The 15,994-nt window shown below is 43.9% G+C and overlaps 1 protein-coding gene across 6 annotated transcripts in view; it reads left to right on the forward strand.

The window, feature by feature from the left end:
- Positions 1-15,994, forward strand: part of Map7 (microtubule-associated protein 7) — a 144,521-nt gene that overhangs the window by 84,881 nt on the left and 43,646 nt on the right. For all 6 annotated transcript variants that reach the window (XM_005390468.2, XM_005390465.2, XM_005390469.2 and 3 more), the window contains exon 3: positions 2,920-2,997. In XM_005390468.2, coding sequence (XP_005390525.1) covers positions 2,920-2,997 — 78 coding nt within the window. The remainder of the gene's footprint in view (positions 1-2,919; positions 2,998-15,994) is intronic.

Below are 15,994 nucleotides of genomic sequence, written 5' to 3' on the forward strand. Positions count from 1 at the left end.
GTATTCCAATTTTTAAGTCTCTTAGTAGCTACAAGAGTGTTCTTCTCTTGCCTCATTGGTTCCTGTGAGTGGGGCTTTAAGCCTCTGGAAGTGAGGGAGGTTCGCTCGTTCAGCAGCTGATTACCGAGTATTCTCTGCAGCCAGGCACAGGTCGAGGCACTGGGGCCGCAGCTGTGAACAGAGGAGCCCGTTCCTCCTGCCCCAGCTCACAGCCCCTGTTCTCCTGTTATTCCTGATACTCACTGAAGAATGCAAGAATCGAAACTCAGCAACCTTTTCTCTCTACAGTTCAGTGTTGTTTGTGCCAGGTTCCTGAATGAACCAAAATCATCTAGAATACCCCCATCACTGTGTACGTTATACCTTAGAGAGGTCGCGTTCATTCTTCCTTCCGTCTAACTCCAGAGTGACAGCTATCTCAGCACAGCTATCCAAGGAGGACGTGGGAATGATGCAGTCCTAACATGGGCTTAGTGATGGTGATCAGTTGGTACGGTTGTGCCACACTGTGTGCAGCCTTGTTTTTCACATATTACATTACCAGACAAGGTGCAGTTTGTTATAGATAAGGAGCTCTGGGGGGGTGATAATGGGGACTGATGCTCAGGCCTTACATATCCTAAGCAGGAGCTCTACCACTGAGCTACACCTCAAGCCCTTATTCTTCTCAAATTTTGGAATGAGGTCTCACTAAGGTGGCTATGCCAGGGTCGAATTTGCAGTCCTCCTGCCTCAGTTTCCCACAGTGCTAGGATTACAGATATGCGCCACCACGCTCAGCCCTAATGGACTTTTATATGTTTTGTTTTTTCTTTTTTTAAGTGTGCAAGATTTATGAAGTTTAAGAGGCATTTTGGATGCAAAGCTTTTAATTCATTGATAAAATATTACTGTGCTAATGTGATAGGTAGGTGCTGGTTCTGGTTTTGGCTTTTTCTGTGGTACTAGGAATTGAACCCAGGGCCTTCCCACTGCACAGAGCTACATCCCTAACCCCTTTTTTGTTTTTTTCTTTTTTGTGTTTTTGTTTTTTCTTTTTGAGATAAGGTGTTGCTAAATCACCCAGGCTGGACTCAGACTTGCAGTCCTCCTGCTTTAGCTTCCTGGAGTGCTAGGAAAACAGACACATCACCAAGCTTGGCCCTGTATTCAACATGAGAGTCTAAAAATGTCCTGTCACTTCAGCAGAAAATTCTAATTTTGAAGTATAATTATTGTTACAATCGTCATGCTTTTTCGGTGTGGCGGTGGGGTGATCCTCTAAAGGTAGCCCTCTGCTGGACAGATGGGTGCACACGCACACATGCACACACACGCACACACAGTGTCGCACTCGGGATAATCCAGAATCCTTGCCACACCCCCTGTAGTCCATAGGTTCTGACCTTACACTGCTGGAGTTGCTCCTGTCTCCCAGTTATTTCTCTTTTTTATTAATAGCAGTTTTGGGGGGTTTGTTTGTTTGATTGTTTTGAAGTAGTATCTCCCTATATAGTGCAACCTGGCCTTGAACTCATTTGGATCCTCCTGCCTCAGCATCCTAAGTGCTGGGATTTCAGGCGTGCACCACCACATTCTTGAACACATTAGGTACTTATGACCTCACACTTTCTCTGGAGCATCTGTACGGCCAGCTCCCTTGCATCTATCGAGCCTTTAAACATCAAAGGGACCTCACATCAACACTATCCTTGGGCCCCATCTAAAAATCATCCTCCCGACACAACATAATCCCTTTTTTATTTTGTTGTCCCCTAGCATTTAACTCAGCCTAACACTCTAAATGTACCTCTGCTCTTTCATTCTACATATTTTACTTACCCTACTTACTAAATTTTCCTGAGTAGAACCATAAACCCCTTGAGGCCTGAGGTCTTTTCATTGACAGATGTCTTTTCAGTGACTACTGTCTTTTCAGCATGCACAGTAGTGCCTACATGTGGTAGACTCTCTGTGCATTGGGAGAATGGACTACTGGGATGTAAGTGTTAAGCATTATACTAATAACTCACTATCTTTCTAATCATGTGAGACGGGTTCTATTTTTTTACTTCATTTTTCAGGTAAAAACGCACATCATAGCTTGAGGTTTGGAAAGGTGGTCAAACCAGGGGAGGTGGCAAATGCTTACAATCCCAGCACTCAGGAGGCTGAGGCAGGAAGATCTGACTTTGAGATGTAGGCCAGCCTGGACTACATAAGTTCAAGGCCAGCCTATAATACATAGTGAGACCTGTCTCAGAAAGCCAAAAGTAAAAACTAAGAAAGGTGCTCAAGTAACTTGGTCATATTTGTACAGCAGGTGAGTTGATCACACAGAAACTGAGATCCTGTTGATTGCCTCATCACCTCTCGATGATAACTCTACTCAGTATAAAGTCGCCTAGCTCAGATCCTGTTTATTGTGAAGAAACAAGGGCTGGGGCTATAGCTCAGCAGCATAAGGGCCTGATTAGCAAGTGCAAGGTCATGAGTTCGATTCCCAGTACCCAAAAAAAGAAAGAAACAGGCTACTTAAAGTACAAAAGTACTAGAAGTCTGACAGCTTAGGAACCCCAAACATTGTTTATTATATTGCTTGGTGAAAATGGCAAAAAGGTTACAAATAAGTTACGATTTTACATAATGTTTTTATTTTATTTAATTATATTTTCAGTGCTGGGAACCAAACACAAGGTCTCCCACATGGTTAGCCACATCCCCAGCCCCTACACAATATTTTTAAAACAGAAGAAAAAGTGCTTAGGAATTCTCAGAAGACATACACAATAATATATCACTGTGGCTATAGACACCTATACTAACTGCTGCAACACATATAGTAACATTTCATTGATCAGATTGATTAGGCAAGAGGGTATTTGTCATTGTGTGTCTTTTAATCTGCTCTTCCTCTTGTATTTTTTTATGTCGTTTCAGACCCTCCACCTGTGCTACGGGTTGATGACCGACAGCGGCTGGCCCGGGAGCGACGCGTGGAACGGGAGAAGCAGCTAGGTACTGCAGGCCCCACACCCACAGCCTTGTCCCATGAGTCAGGGACACTCTGGTGGAGATGCTGCCTTTTCCTCCTCTAGGAGGAGGGGTGCTTACTGAGAACAAATGGACGTCACAGTAACAAGCCCAGCCTCTCGCTACCTTTGTGAAGTCTGTAGATGGATCGCAAGGCAGAATTTAGTGTGATATTCAAACATACAGCTAGTTTTAAGTAACAGTCAACTCCAGCCCCAGAACTAGAGCCGTTTTTATTTCTTAACCCACCGTAATACAGTTTGTGTGGTGCTGGAGGGGCTGTATGAGGGGAGAGATGGTGCAGCTTGCATCACGCTGAGAGATATTGTACAGTTCCTTCTGTGTGAACAGTCATGAGGCCGCACCGCTAAGGTGCCTCCTGGCTCCCATGTTAAAATAATACGGCTATTGAATGTCTAGCCAGATGATACCCATGTTTTACCAGGAAAACATGAGGCGTGGTGCTGAAGTGTCTGGCTTTTCTCTGGTTGCAGAGGCACTTGTGAAGGTTAGCAGCCCCGGGGTTTGCTGGTAGCCACCTGGCAAGTGGGGGTCACAGGATTGGCTTACCAGGATACAGACCAATGGACAGGCACTGTCTGCTAGGACAGTGGGCAAGGAGGCCAGTGCCAGCTGTTCCTCTTCTGTGCTGTCCATTTAAGAAAAGTGAATGAGACAGGACACTCTCTTCGTATACCTTGAAAAGATAAAATTTTCGGTCACCGTGGCCCAGCAGGTCTGGTGTGCGCAGTTACTTGAAAACTAAGACTGGCTTGGGTTGCCGAAATCTTCAGCGAATGACCTGTAACTTCTCTAAAGTTCTGCAATCTGTACAAGTTCATATTTTCTTTGGGAGACCCAGCTCCTGTCTCCTTTCTCATTTATTCATTATTCACACTAAAATACCTAAATGTGTGGAATTCAGTGGCAGCTGCTTTTCAGGTGTGTCGGCCTTGCTCCCGTCCTCTCCACATGGGCCTGTTTCTCCCCCTTGCCATAATGGCCATAAATTTGTAGGCACAAATTTCAGTAACACCCTGGAAATGAGCAGGCGGTGCTGATTTTGTTTTTTTCTCTGAACCTACCAGTTGCTCCCAGACCTCATGCCCCCTTGTGGGACAGGCTTGCTGCAGCCAGGCCGGCTCCCAAGAGCAATTGGCAGGGGCGCTCCGGGCTGCTTCATCCCCCTGTGTACAAGGCCCATCGCTGCTAGCAAGTACTATAACACAGTTGGCCCTTATGCCCACAGTGAGAGAAAAAAAGGGAGAAAGCAGAGCCATGGAAACCAGAAAAGACTCCAGTGAGCAAAAATGACAGCGTAATTATTGTTCTAGGATGGTTGTTATTTGTACAGATCCCTCCGAGGATCAGCATGTTTGTCTTCTCCTTTGCCCCTGCATGCTAATTGGATCAGGTATGGTACCACTAGATGTCTCCTTAGAGGCCCAGCATGGATTCCTGGATTCGGATTCATGTCGGCTTGAATAGAAGGTGCTCCATAGCATCAGCACACCTGAGTTTAAATCTCGCTGTGAATTCTCTTTTACATATTTAATTCATACCTTTCCACTTGGGATTCTTTCTCTTTCAAAGTCAAGCATTCGTGGTGTGTGTGTGTGTGTGTGTGTGTGTGTGTGTGTGTGTATAAAGTAAGAATATGCTGGTAAAGGTTGTCAGAGACTCATTTGGAGGGACAGACAAATGGGGAGTATTCGAGTATAGGTCAAGGATGCAAGGACAGGTGACAAAAGGCACTTGCAAAGAGACCTAGCTTGCTCTTCAATCTACTAAATGGGTCAAATTACCTTTCAGATGATTGTGTTATCATGTTATCATAAGTTTGCTTTTTTGGTGAACCTGTTAAATAATACACATAGTTCTTCCCTTTATTCTCGCTCCTGTGAGGTTAAATATTATAGTTCTTCTTAATTCTAATCCCTTTTTTGTTACCAGGATCTTAATTTTATTGAAATGTATCGGTTCTGATTTTTTCTTTGCATTCATTTCTTTTTGTAGTTCAGAGCAGTGCCTTTTTTGCATATTTTTTCCCACTCAAACCATCATAGTCAGAACTAAGCCTTGTTGAGGCTCTCTTTAGTCTTCATAAACACACGGATAAACATGGTACAAAATACAGATGCGTATGTGCATATGTAAAAGTGTCGTGAGAAACCCAGCATCCACTTAAAGCTGTGCCATAGAGTGCATGAGGGTCATTTCTAAAGAAATCTTCAGTGCTTCATGAACATCACAAGGCTCCCCTGGCCGACTCATACACTGTGCTTTGCGGAAGCTGGGACACACGGGGTTTACACGTGTTGATAAAGGTGGTTATTGGATACAGAATCTTGGAGTGTGCTTAGCTTAAAAACAAAAACTGCTTGGTCAGGCCAACTGTTATTGAGCTTTCAGGCTTCTTTTTTTTTTTGGTTTTTCTCCAGTACCAGGAACCAAACTCACGACCTTGCGCTTGCCAGGCAGGCGCTTTGCCACTGAGCTAAATCCCCAGACCCTGTTATTGAGCTTTCAAACTTTTCAAGTTTAAAAAAAAAAAGGAAAGTGTTGCATAGATTCTGAAAAGCATTGAAATGGCCGGAGAGACTGATTATTTACTGTCGGATGTAGATTGAAACTAACACTGAGGTCATTCGTGCTTTTTTTTTGTTTCCGTTCACATATTTTAAAAAGCAGGGCAGTTAGAGGGAGCGTGGTTCTCTTTGCCTTATGATAACAGAGCATTATTTGTGATATTTTGCAAACAGGAAGGATCTATTAGTACAGCAGTTCGCTCTAGGTTAAATCTCTGTTAATGCTGTTTTGGTAGGATTGTGTCCCATGGGCCGCTCTTTCTACCTCGTCCTCCAGTTTTCAGATAAAATCAGACATAATTCTTTACATGTGAGGCTGTTCTGTCAGTGGGTCTAGGATCTGTTCTCCGGAAGCTTTCTGCCTTGAGAGCGTTACATATGGTCTCCTCAACCACGCTGCTCCATCAGAGTCTATTCAGCCCAGTCCTTCAGACGTCTGTTTCTTGACTCATGCATCTCTTTCACTTTCTTTCTTCTGAGCTTTAATTTTGTTTTTGCCTAACTTGGGTTGAGGTGGAGATGGAAATCTCGTTGTTCTGGGTTCAGCTCTCCCTTTCAGTGATGTGGATTCACATCCCAGCCATTCATAAAGCAGCAGATGGTTCCTGATAACCTAAGGGTCAACTTTTGTACAACTGAATTGCTCATCATCCACTCCAAAATTGACTTGTCTTGGTAACTGCTGTGCCCAATCAATTCTGTACACACTTTCTTGGCCCCAAGAAAGTATTTCTTTCAGCCATTTCTGATACTTCTGCTGCTGCCTGAGGTTCTGGGTTCTTTCTGCCTGCTAATTTAGATGTTGGGTCTTCTGCAGAATTAATCATTCTTTCTTCCTTGGCTGGCCTAATACTGTCCAGTGGCGAGGCTCCTCCCTGGCCGGTTGGGCCATTTTTGCTCCCAGTAATCAATCTGGGCTCAGCCTGTATCCTGGGCTTCACCTGTCTCGAGCCTATTATGTAGATAGGGGTTGACGTACTTTATCCCTGAACCCGTTCAGTCACAAATGTGGGGGACTCTTCCTTCAAAATAAATTTTAGAACCATGCCTGTGTATTGCTGCTTCTGCCGTCCTCCTAGTTCAGGCCTTAATAAATTTATAGCTTATCACCCACAGTGGGTACATTGTCCTTCATACCTGGTCCTTCTCAGCCTTCCTAAGAAGTCTTCATAATCTTTCCATTTGGGGAAATTCTATTGCTTTCTCATTAAAAGCTATATCTTGTATGACTACCACATTTTCATGTACATGCTAGTGCTGTTTTATACCCTACTAAATTTTTTTCTATTTAGATTTTATATAACTCCCATATTTTAAGCCTCTGTGTATGACAGTGCTGTCTGATTCTCTGTATCACAATACATGGCACAGTGCTAAATATAAAACACACATAATAAGTATTTGCAGATTTTTCCTTACTATACAATCTTCCAACTAACTAACTGTGGGCCAGGCAGTATCCTATGTTCTTCAGTATGTTTTATCATATAGAGCAAATTAGTACAGGGATTTTATTTTTTGCTTTATGGGCCAGCCATCATTGGTAATGCAAATTATGTAGTCAAATATTATTTATTTGATTTGTAAAATACATTGTGATGATTAGCTTACCAAAGTAACTAAACAGATCTCAAAGGATGACATAGTTAATAGACTCCTTTTCTCTCTGCTACCGTGACTATTTAAGCATGCTTTTAGTATGTACAGGATCTCCAAGATCCACCTGAGAATTTCATAACAAGCCATCACACTGTCGAGCATAAAGCGATCTCTACACTCTAAAGCGACAGGTCCTTGGACAGGGATCCCGTTCACATTTGGAGGAAGGGCAGCTCTACTTCCTCGTGGAACTGAGATGCATAGGTGCTCTCTTGCCTCCCATTTGACACAAAATAAGAGGGCAGATGTAAATGTTGCTGTGGATTCTGACAACCTTTTTGAGGAAAACTTTCAGTGCTGATCTTCAGTTAGCTATTGAGTCCATCAGCTGTAATAGATCTTGTTATTGATTTCTCGTCAGAAACCACTGCGAGGATGGAGGACGCAGCCGTATGGATTTTTTATCATAGAAAACTGAAAGGAAAGCTAACCACCTCTTCCTTGTAAAACTACTTGCATTACCCTAAGTCCTGTGGTCATTCACCTTACGGTCAGTGTGTGGTTAGCAGTGAGCAAAGGGAGATGCTGGAGATAAGGAAAAGAACATGATGAATTTTCTAACCTACTGGAACTAATATTCCAAATGAGAGGCTCAAATAATAAAGGCTCAGAAATCGCATAATACTTTAGCTGAAATTTGTTTCACACACCTCCTATAGCCAGTACATCAGGGTGTATCCTCAGAAACCCAGAATGTGACCAGTTCTTACAACCACCACTGCTAGTGATCAAACCCAGGGCCTTGCACGGGTTAAGCACGTGTCCTGCTGCTGAGGTACACTCCCAGTCCTCTAAGACCAAAGTCCTTGTGACTGTTGCGGCTTGTGTCTGCGTGTCCCCCTAAAGCCTCTTGTGGTCACAGGTGGGGCTTTTTGGAGGGGGCTGGGTCTAGGGTTTCTGCTGCTGGGATCGAATGTGCAATGTTGGGATTGATTCACAGTGTGATGGTAGGGTTAAGGGTGTGAGTGCTACCCACCCTCAGGGATAAGATACTAGGCACAGAAAGAGCTGTGGTTGAGGCTTGACTCTTACTGTTTGCTGCTTGGATGCTTTTGCTGCCTTCTGCCTGCCATGAACTGTTTCTCATCTGTGAAGCTCCTCTGCCATCCAACCTGCCTTAGAGCTGGCCAGTTATGGACTGAAACCTCTACAAACTATGAGCCGAAATAAACCTTTCCTCCTGGTTCGGTATTTTGTCTCAGCAATGAGGAAAAGTAACTAAGGCAGTGACTCAACTTGCATGTCCACTTTTTGGCCGAAACCACCAAAACATCGGCACTGTCTCCCGGATGGTACTTTCTCCCACTCCCAGAGTCTGTTGTCAATGCAGCAGTCAGTGCAGCCTAGTTAGAATATGGCCTAGGATGGTGATGGCCAACCTTCTAGAGCTCGCTGTGACACAAACAGCCCGCTGCAGCACGCATGCCATAGGTTCACCACCACTGGCTTAGGACGTCACACCTCTGCTCCAGACCTTCCAGCAATCTTCCACCTCAGAGGAGAAACCAGAACCCTGTGGAGGGTGCCCGCCCGCCCGTTACCTCTCTTTTCCCTCTACTTCAGCGACACTGGCCTCCTGCTGTTCCTTTCCTACACCAGGCACATTCCTGACACTCAGTCTTTCCTTGCTGTTCACTCTGCTTGGAATGTATTGCCTAACAAATCCATACAGCTCCTTCCCCCTCCTCCTTCCTGTTTTGTTTAAATGCCAGCTTCTCAGGAAGCCTTCTCTGATCACCTTACTCAAATCTGCAGCTCCTGTAAGATCTCCCGTTGTCTTTTCCCTAGCACTGTCAACATCAAAGCAGGTGTATGTTTTACTTACTTATTATGTCGACCCCCACTAGGATTTGTGCTCCCTAAAAGAGGGGATCTGTGTCTTTTACATTTCTACAGCCTGGTAGCCAGAACAGCTTCACACACACAATCAACATCCAATTACTGTTTTTTGAGGGTCGATTAGTGCTGAGTCTTACAACTATATTAAATTCTTATTCTTATCATTTTCACGGATAAGCAAGCAGGCAAACTATAGGATACTTGCACCTTAAATCTTCCTACCCTTCCAATACCCTAACACTACTATTCCTATGATACTTTGACAAAAAAGTTCAAGAGAATATTTAAGGATTATTCAGCAAACAAAAAGTCCTCTGCATTTGGGAAAATAGAGTTTTATTTTTTTTAAATGATGTGGAGTAAGTTTAAATACTAATTGTGTTTAAATTTTAAGTGCCTTGACATACTTTTGGCACTCAATAAATATTTAATTGCTTACTCTTTCTAAGACCAAAATCTTTTGTTTTTTAACTTTTCTTTTCAGTACTGAGGATCACCTCAAATCCTTGGACATGTTAAGCAAGCACCCTGCCACTGAGCCACACTCCCAGAACTCTAGGACCAAAATCTTTATGTGACTAAACTTGCATGCCCAACTAGCACTTTCTGGGCTCCCTGGGCTCTATAATACCATGAAAGATAGTCACGGAAATACATGATGGACTGATTTGCTCTTGAAGAAAAATTTGAGCTTATGAATCTTTAATTCACTTATATTGGCTTCTATAATTAAGTTCAAAGCTGTACCAGAGATCTGTCATAATATTGTATTTTTGAAAGAATAAGATAACATAAAAAGTATTTTAACTTTTGAGCAAACTTCAATTCGTTTATGGTTGAGGTATTTTTCCCTCTAGGTAATTTCGTCAGTCTTTCTTTGCCTTCCAATTATAGTTTTCTTAACTTTGTTTTTTCCCCCCTGCCCTAATCTCAGTGTGTTCAGGACCAGCAGTTCTAATAAGTATGGTCGAGAGATAGCTGATCCTTTCCACTGGCTCAGAGTAGCCATCCCAAAATGCTCACAGGCACATTCATGCTAATTAGCAAACGATCCATAATGCATAGCCCTGGTTAGAGCTGTACGCGAAATTTCCCAGTTCATACTTCACATTAATGAGGACAGCCATTTGCTTTCACAAGGGATTTTCCTTTTTAGAGATTGTCCTCACAATACACGCACACATATATATAATATATATAAAGTATAATATATAATATTATATATATTTTATATATACACACACACATATATAATATGTGTATATACACTATACATTTAGGCACTAAGGCATTATATATAAGAAGTGATCAAAACATACAGTGATGGTTAAATTTTGAATTTGTTACAATAAAAGATACAGGGCTGGGGATTTAGTTCAGCAGCACAGCGCCTGCCTGGCAAGCGCAAGGTCGTGAGTTAGATTCCTGGTACCGGAAAAAAAAAAACAAAGCAAAAAGATACGTTGCCATTTGTCCCCCTCAAAATACTGCCCCTCATGTTGAACACGCCTGTCCCATCATTCTTGCCGCTTTCTGAAGCAGTCGTTCTGGAAGTTCCCTTTCATGACTGTCTGTGTGAGGTGTGATCACAAATGTGGTGAATGCTGCTGCCAGGCACCGTGTATCCAGTGGAAAGGCGGAGCTGTGTCCTCACCTCCCTTGCTCACCAGTTCTCCCCTATGCGACTTGTGGCTCACCCCAGTCAGAATGATCATGAAAGATAAATGTTTTGAGCTAGGCATGGTGGTGGACATCTGTGATCCTAGCACTTGAGGCTGAGTCAGGCGGATCCCTGCAAGTTTGAGGCCAGCCTGGGCTACCTGGTGAGTTCAAGGCCAGTCTGAGCTATATACTACTGTAGTCTGAACTGCAGTCTGCACCTTTTTTTTGGATTTTTTTGTGTCAAAATAAATAAAAAATGTTTTGAGTCAGTTCAAGACATGGAGGCACTGACAACAGCACAACCAAAGACATTCCCCAGAAGAAGGCTTTTAGGACTGCTTCAGAAAGTTATAAAAATGAAGGGACAAGCAGGTTCAAAGCAAGGGTGAGTATCTTAAGGCAGGTTGGTGGTAACGTGTCTGGTTTTAAATTTTTAAATGTAAATGCTCGCCGTATTTTGTGATCACACTATGAAGGAAGCAGTCTTTCTCAGCCAGATGTGAAATGGCTAATCTGTGGCAGATCTTGGCTCAATCTTGGCGCCCAGGGTTCCTAAAGTTGCCGCTTAATGCATCTGTGTACGAAAGCTCATGGGGCTGTCAGGCAGGTAATAGACAGCTCGGGGCTCAGGACGCCCCCGTGGGAGGAACGTGGACATTAAAGTGTACCAGGGAGCTGCATCATGAGTCACTCAGCTCTGGAAAGAATGCTGCTCGCCTGCTGGGTTAGGTAAGCAGAGACTAAAGCCCTAACATAAAACATATGACCAAGTAACCAGTATTTTTTTTCCCAAATTTACTTTGCCTTTAAGGTTGAAAATAAAAAGGTTCTTAAAATCTGAAAAACAACGAAGCAGGTGATAATAAAGTCTAAGAATGTCGCAGGAATTTCAGGATGTTCACATTTGGATTCTGATTCACCTCAGGGTAGAAGGGGGAGCATTAGTCATTGGGAAGCCTCTCTCAGGTGTCCTTCACAATGGCCCATTGTTTGCCTTCCAGTCTCAGTGCTCTCTTGTGAGACTTGGAGGGTTGCCTCGCTCCTCTTTGTCTAGCTGCTCATAATAAAATAAGCTTAATAGCAGAGTCTGCCTCGTAGAGTGGAGAATATGCCTGTAAATCACTTGGGGTCAGCATGAAGTCAGGGCTGACAACATGATGACGATGGTGATGAAGGTGAGGGTGGCAGATCGCGTGCGTCCACGGCACTGACTGAAGTACTTAGAGCTGGGGAAGCCTTATGTTTCTGAGCTGAGGATTGGCAGATGGAAGTGGATTAGGATCCAAGGGAGAACCAAAAGATTCCAAAAACAGCCCTTAGTGTGTCCAGCAAACTCTGTTAGTTTAAGCCTGGCTCTGGAGATAAGAATTCTCTTTGTTTTGCTTCCTTATGTCAAAAATCATTCAGCCCATGTACAAGGAAGGCCTTTCTCTTTTACCTGGAGATCCCGTAGAGATAGCCAAAGTAGGGAGGGCCCACAGGGCAGGAAACAGTGTTGTGGGCTCCTTTTAGGTGACAGGTCTTACCAGGTATTTATCCACGGTGTGATATTCAAATGAGAGTTGAATGGAAGAACAATTCTGACAAGTTGAGAACATTTGAAATTACTGCTAAGGCCCAATATAAGTCCCTTTGCTCGGAATTCATGCAGTCCTTTAACTCTTTAGTTCGTGTATTCAGATATATACTTCAGCCACGTGCTGAAGCAGACATTCAAGTATAGGGAAGAGGTCCCCTGTATGTGAAAGCGGGGCAGTTTCGATCTGGACTGTATGTATAAGGGCAGAAGTCTGAATGGAGCTGGAAGAGCATTTTGACTGTGGTCTTACAAGAAATGACCTTTGACCAAGAAACTGAAGGACAGTAGAAGCTTCCCAGGCAGGCAGAGGTATTTTGGACACAGGTAGCCTTCTAAGGATTCATGATCATAAAGCCAATCTAAGGAACTGGGTGAGGAAACAGGAACTAGCAGGTTTTCCATATTTGCCTTTTTAAGAAGCTGTGTCTGAGGCTCTGAGTAGGATGGGAGCAAGTGGGAAAGAATGAACTGGACCTCGGCTGGGCACGCTGGCACACGCCTGTAATCCCAGCTTCTCAGGAGGCTGAAGTAGAAGAATCCCAAGTTCAAGGCCAGCCTGGGCAACATAGTCTCTGTTTCAGAATGACAAGGGCTGGTGATGTGGTACAGCACTTCTCGGGTTCAATCCCCAGTACCACCACCCCACCCAAAAAAAGACATAACAACTGGACACCAGAAGTGAGGACACCAGACACAACAGTGGTAGCAAAAGGGCTGGAGAGACTGGTGTCACAAGTCACTGTGAAGTCACATGGGAGGCCCTCTTGTTTGGGTGTGTTGAGCTCCTGGGCAGAGCATCTGGGAGCATGAAACTGTGGAATACCTTGACATTTTAACTTGACTGTTGGATCCCATGAATCTGTTACCAGAACACCGAACGAGTTCTGGCTCAGAGTAAGGAGAAATGTGCAGTGGACAAGAAGGCTACACGATAGATCTAACTGAAGGAGGCTGGGGATTTAGCTCAGCGGCAAAGCGCCTGCCTGGCAAGCGCAAGGTCGTGAGTTCGGTTCCCGGTACCAGAGAAAAACCAAAAAAAAAAAACAAAAAACAAAAGATCTAACTGAACATTTAGGTGGAAATTGGAGGCAGGCAGAGGTGAGTATAGAGGCAAGATGGTGTAGTGACTGAGAGTACAAGCTTCGGGCTCAAAGCTAAAATAAAACCTAACTTGCCAGGTGTGGTGGTGGCGCATACCTGTAATCCCTGCACTCTGGATGCTGAGGCAGGAGGATCTCTGTGAGTTCAAGGCCAGTGTGGGGCTACGTAGAGAGTTCAAGGACAGCCTGAACTTCAGTAGTGAGACCCTACCTCAAAAAAACCAACTCCTCCTTCCAGACCTTGTTGTCTTGGGACCATCATCATCTCTGGGTAGTTTTCCTCATTTGACCTTTTAATTCCATTTGTTCTTGTAAAATGCTCACAAGTACTGCTTTATTTTTCCAGTACCGAGGAGTGAACCCAGGGCCTTTGCACTGAGATACATTCCCAGCTCTTTTTATTTTTTATTTTGACACAGTCTTGCTAAATTGCTGCGTTCCCAGGGTTGGCTGGAAATGTGATCCTCTTGCCTCAGACTTCCTTTATTTTCATTTGCCAGATAGCTAATTGCTCATTTTATTTATTTTTGTGCTTTATTCATAATTTTAGTTTTCCCTTTCCCTTCATCCGTCCCTCCTTCCCTCCCTCCCTTCATGCCTTCTTCCTTCCCGCCCTTCATCCCTCCCTCCTTCCCTTCCTCTCTTCCCTTTCTTCCTCCCCTGTGTGCTAGAGCTTAAACCCAGGGCCTCTGCATGCTAGCAAGCACTCTTCACCACTATAGCTAGTTTTTCTTTTCAGCCAAGTTCAAAAGTCTCAGTGCCTTTGGTTCTCCCCACCCCCACCTCATATTGGGGAACAAAGCCAGGGCCTCACATAATGCTAGTCAAGTAAGATACCCTGAGCTACATCTCCAGCCCTTGTCACTTTTTGAGACAAGGTCTTGCTGAGTTGCCTGGGCTGGCCTTGAACTTGTAGTCCTCACACCTCCGCCTCCTTGAGTAGCTGGGGTTACAGGCATGCACCATCATGCCAGGCAGAATCTTGATCTTAATAAGCTTAATTTTATTCCTAGCTCATCTTTTAAACCATTTCCTCCTTTTTTCCCCTTTTTTGCGGGATAAGGTTGCTGGTAGGGATAGGCTGAGAGTGAGGTATGAGTTGCTTTGAGGCAAAGAAAGAATATTCATTCTACACTTTCCCTGGTTCATTTGGAAGCTGTGCTGTACTGTTCTATTAGCGGTGAGCACCTCACTCTCATTTCTCAGCTTTTAGATAAAATTAATTAGTATTTCCTACACGAGTGCTTTAAGATAAGTCCTGTAAAATATTTTTGCTTCTCCACCTCTAAATTCCCTTATTTTTCTTTTCTATGACAACCTTCCTAGAAATCCTGAATTAGATTAAACTGGTAGACTCTGTCTTTTAAAGAATTGTCGTTTAGCACATACATTCAATCAGTGTGTTCACAGAAACCTGAAAAATGACGTTTATTTGAATGTAAGCAGTCATAGTAGTTATTGAGATAACGCATAAATGTTAAAACTTCAGCATTCAAAATCGAAGCAAAAGACCTACAACAAAAACTCCTTGTAATGTCACACAATCTCAAAGGTAAAAACAAAAAATTGAGTCCAGAGGGTTTAATAGGAAAAGCCTTGGAGATCCTTTGTACTCTCCCTCGAGGTTAGAAAAAAGATCACACCGCATGAAGAACAGGCTCAGGTGTTCTTATCCCTGGTCATTCTCCGACTCTTAGGATGGTCCTGGCTGCTTTGGTATCCAGTGTTGCTAGTAACACTCGCATATCTTAGTATGAAGCTGAAGGTTGGAAGTGGGGGTGTGTTGGTGGTTGAGGGCTTGCCCAGCACTTGGCTGAGTTTGATCCCCAGTGCCACACAGAAGGGAGGGATGAGGGGGCCGAGGGGAAGGGAGCGAGAGGTGACAAGGAAAGAACAGCTCTGTATGCTTTGGAAGTGAGCGGTAACGTGGCTCTATTCTCCAAACATCACCTTTTCCTTTCTCTCCTATGGCATGAGACATGGGCGATGCAGACGCGAACCTACACTAAATGTGATGCGGTGGGTGGGGCACCGCCCAGCCCTTGAGTTTGCTGAGTTCTTTGTCCTTTCGTGTTCTTCCCATTGGCTGCATGCTCTGTGACAGTGAGATAGGAATTATGATGATTATCGTAAAAATCTACCGCCACTATTTACACTTGCTGAATTCCTACTCAGTGCATTCACTACGCTAAGTTCTCTGTGTTACCGTGAGCACACATAACAACCCTGCCAGGCATGGGAGGAAACAGAACCATGGAAGTCATCACTAGTCCAGTGGCTGGTAGCTGGCAAGTGGCAGGGTGGGGATGGACTCAAATACCTGGGTGAACGGACACAGTTCCTCTGTCTCAGTACCCTGCTTTTCCTCTTAATCCTTCTCAGTGGAAAAGTGTCACTTTACTGTGTTTCTAAGTGAATTCCAAACTGGCAGTGCATTTGCCCTTGGTATGGCACTGACATATTGTGACAATGTCATAAGAATATCCTGGTAGCGACAGCTCAACAGATTGACTTGTATTTCAGGGGCTACAGTTGGGTTTTCATGTCACATGTTA

This window comes from Chinchilla lanigera, unplaced genomic scaffold (assembly GCF_000276665.1).
Source record: "Chinchilla lanigera isolate Chin_1 unplaced genomic scaffold, ChiLan1.0 scaffold00038, whole genome shotgun sequence".
Classification (NCBI taxonomy): Eukaryota; Metazoa; Chordata; class Mammalia; order Rodentia; family Chinchillidae; genus Chinchilla; species Chinchilla lanigera.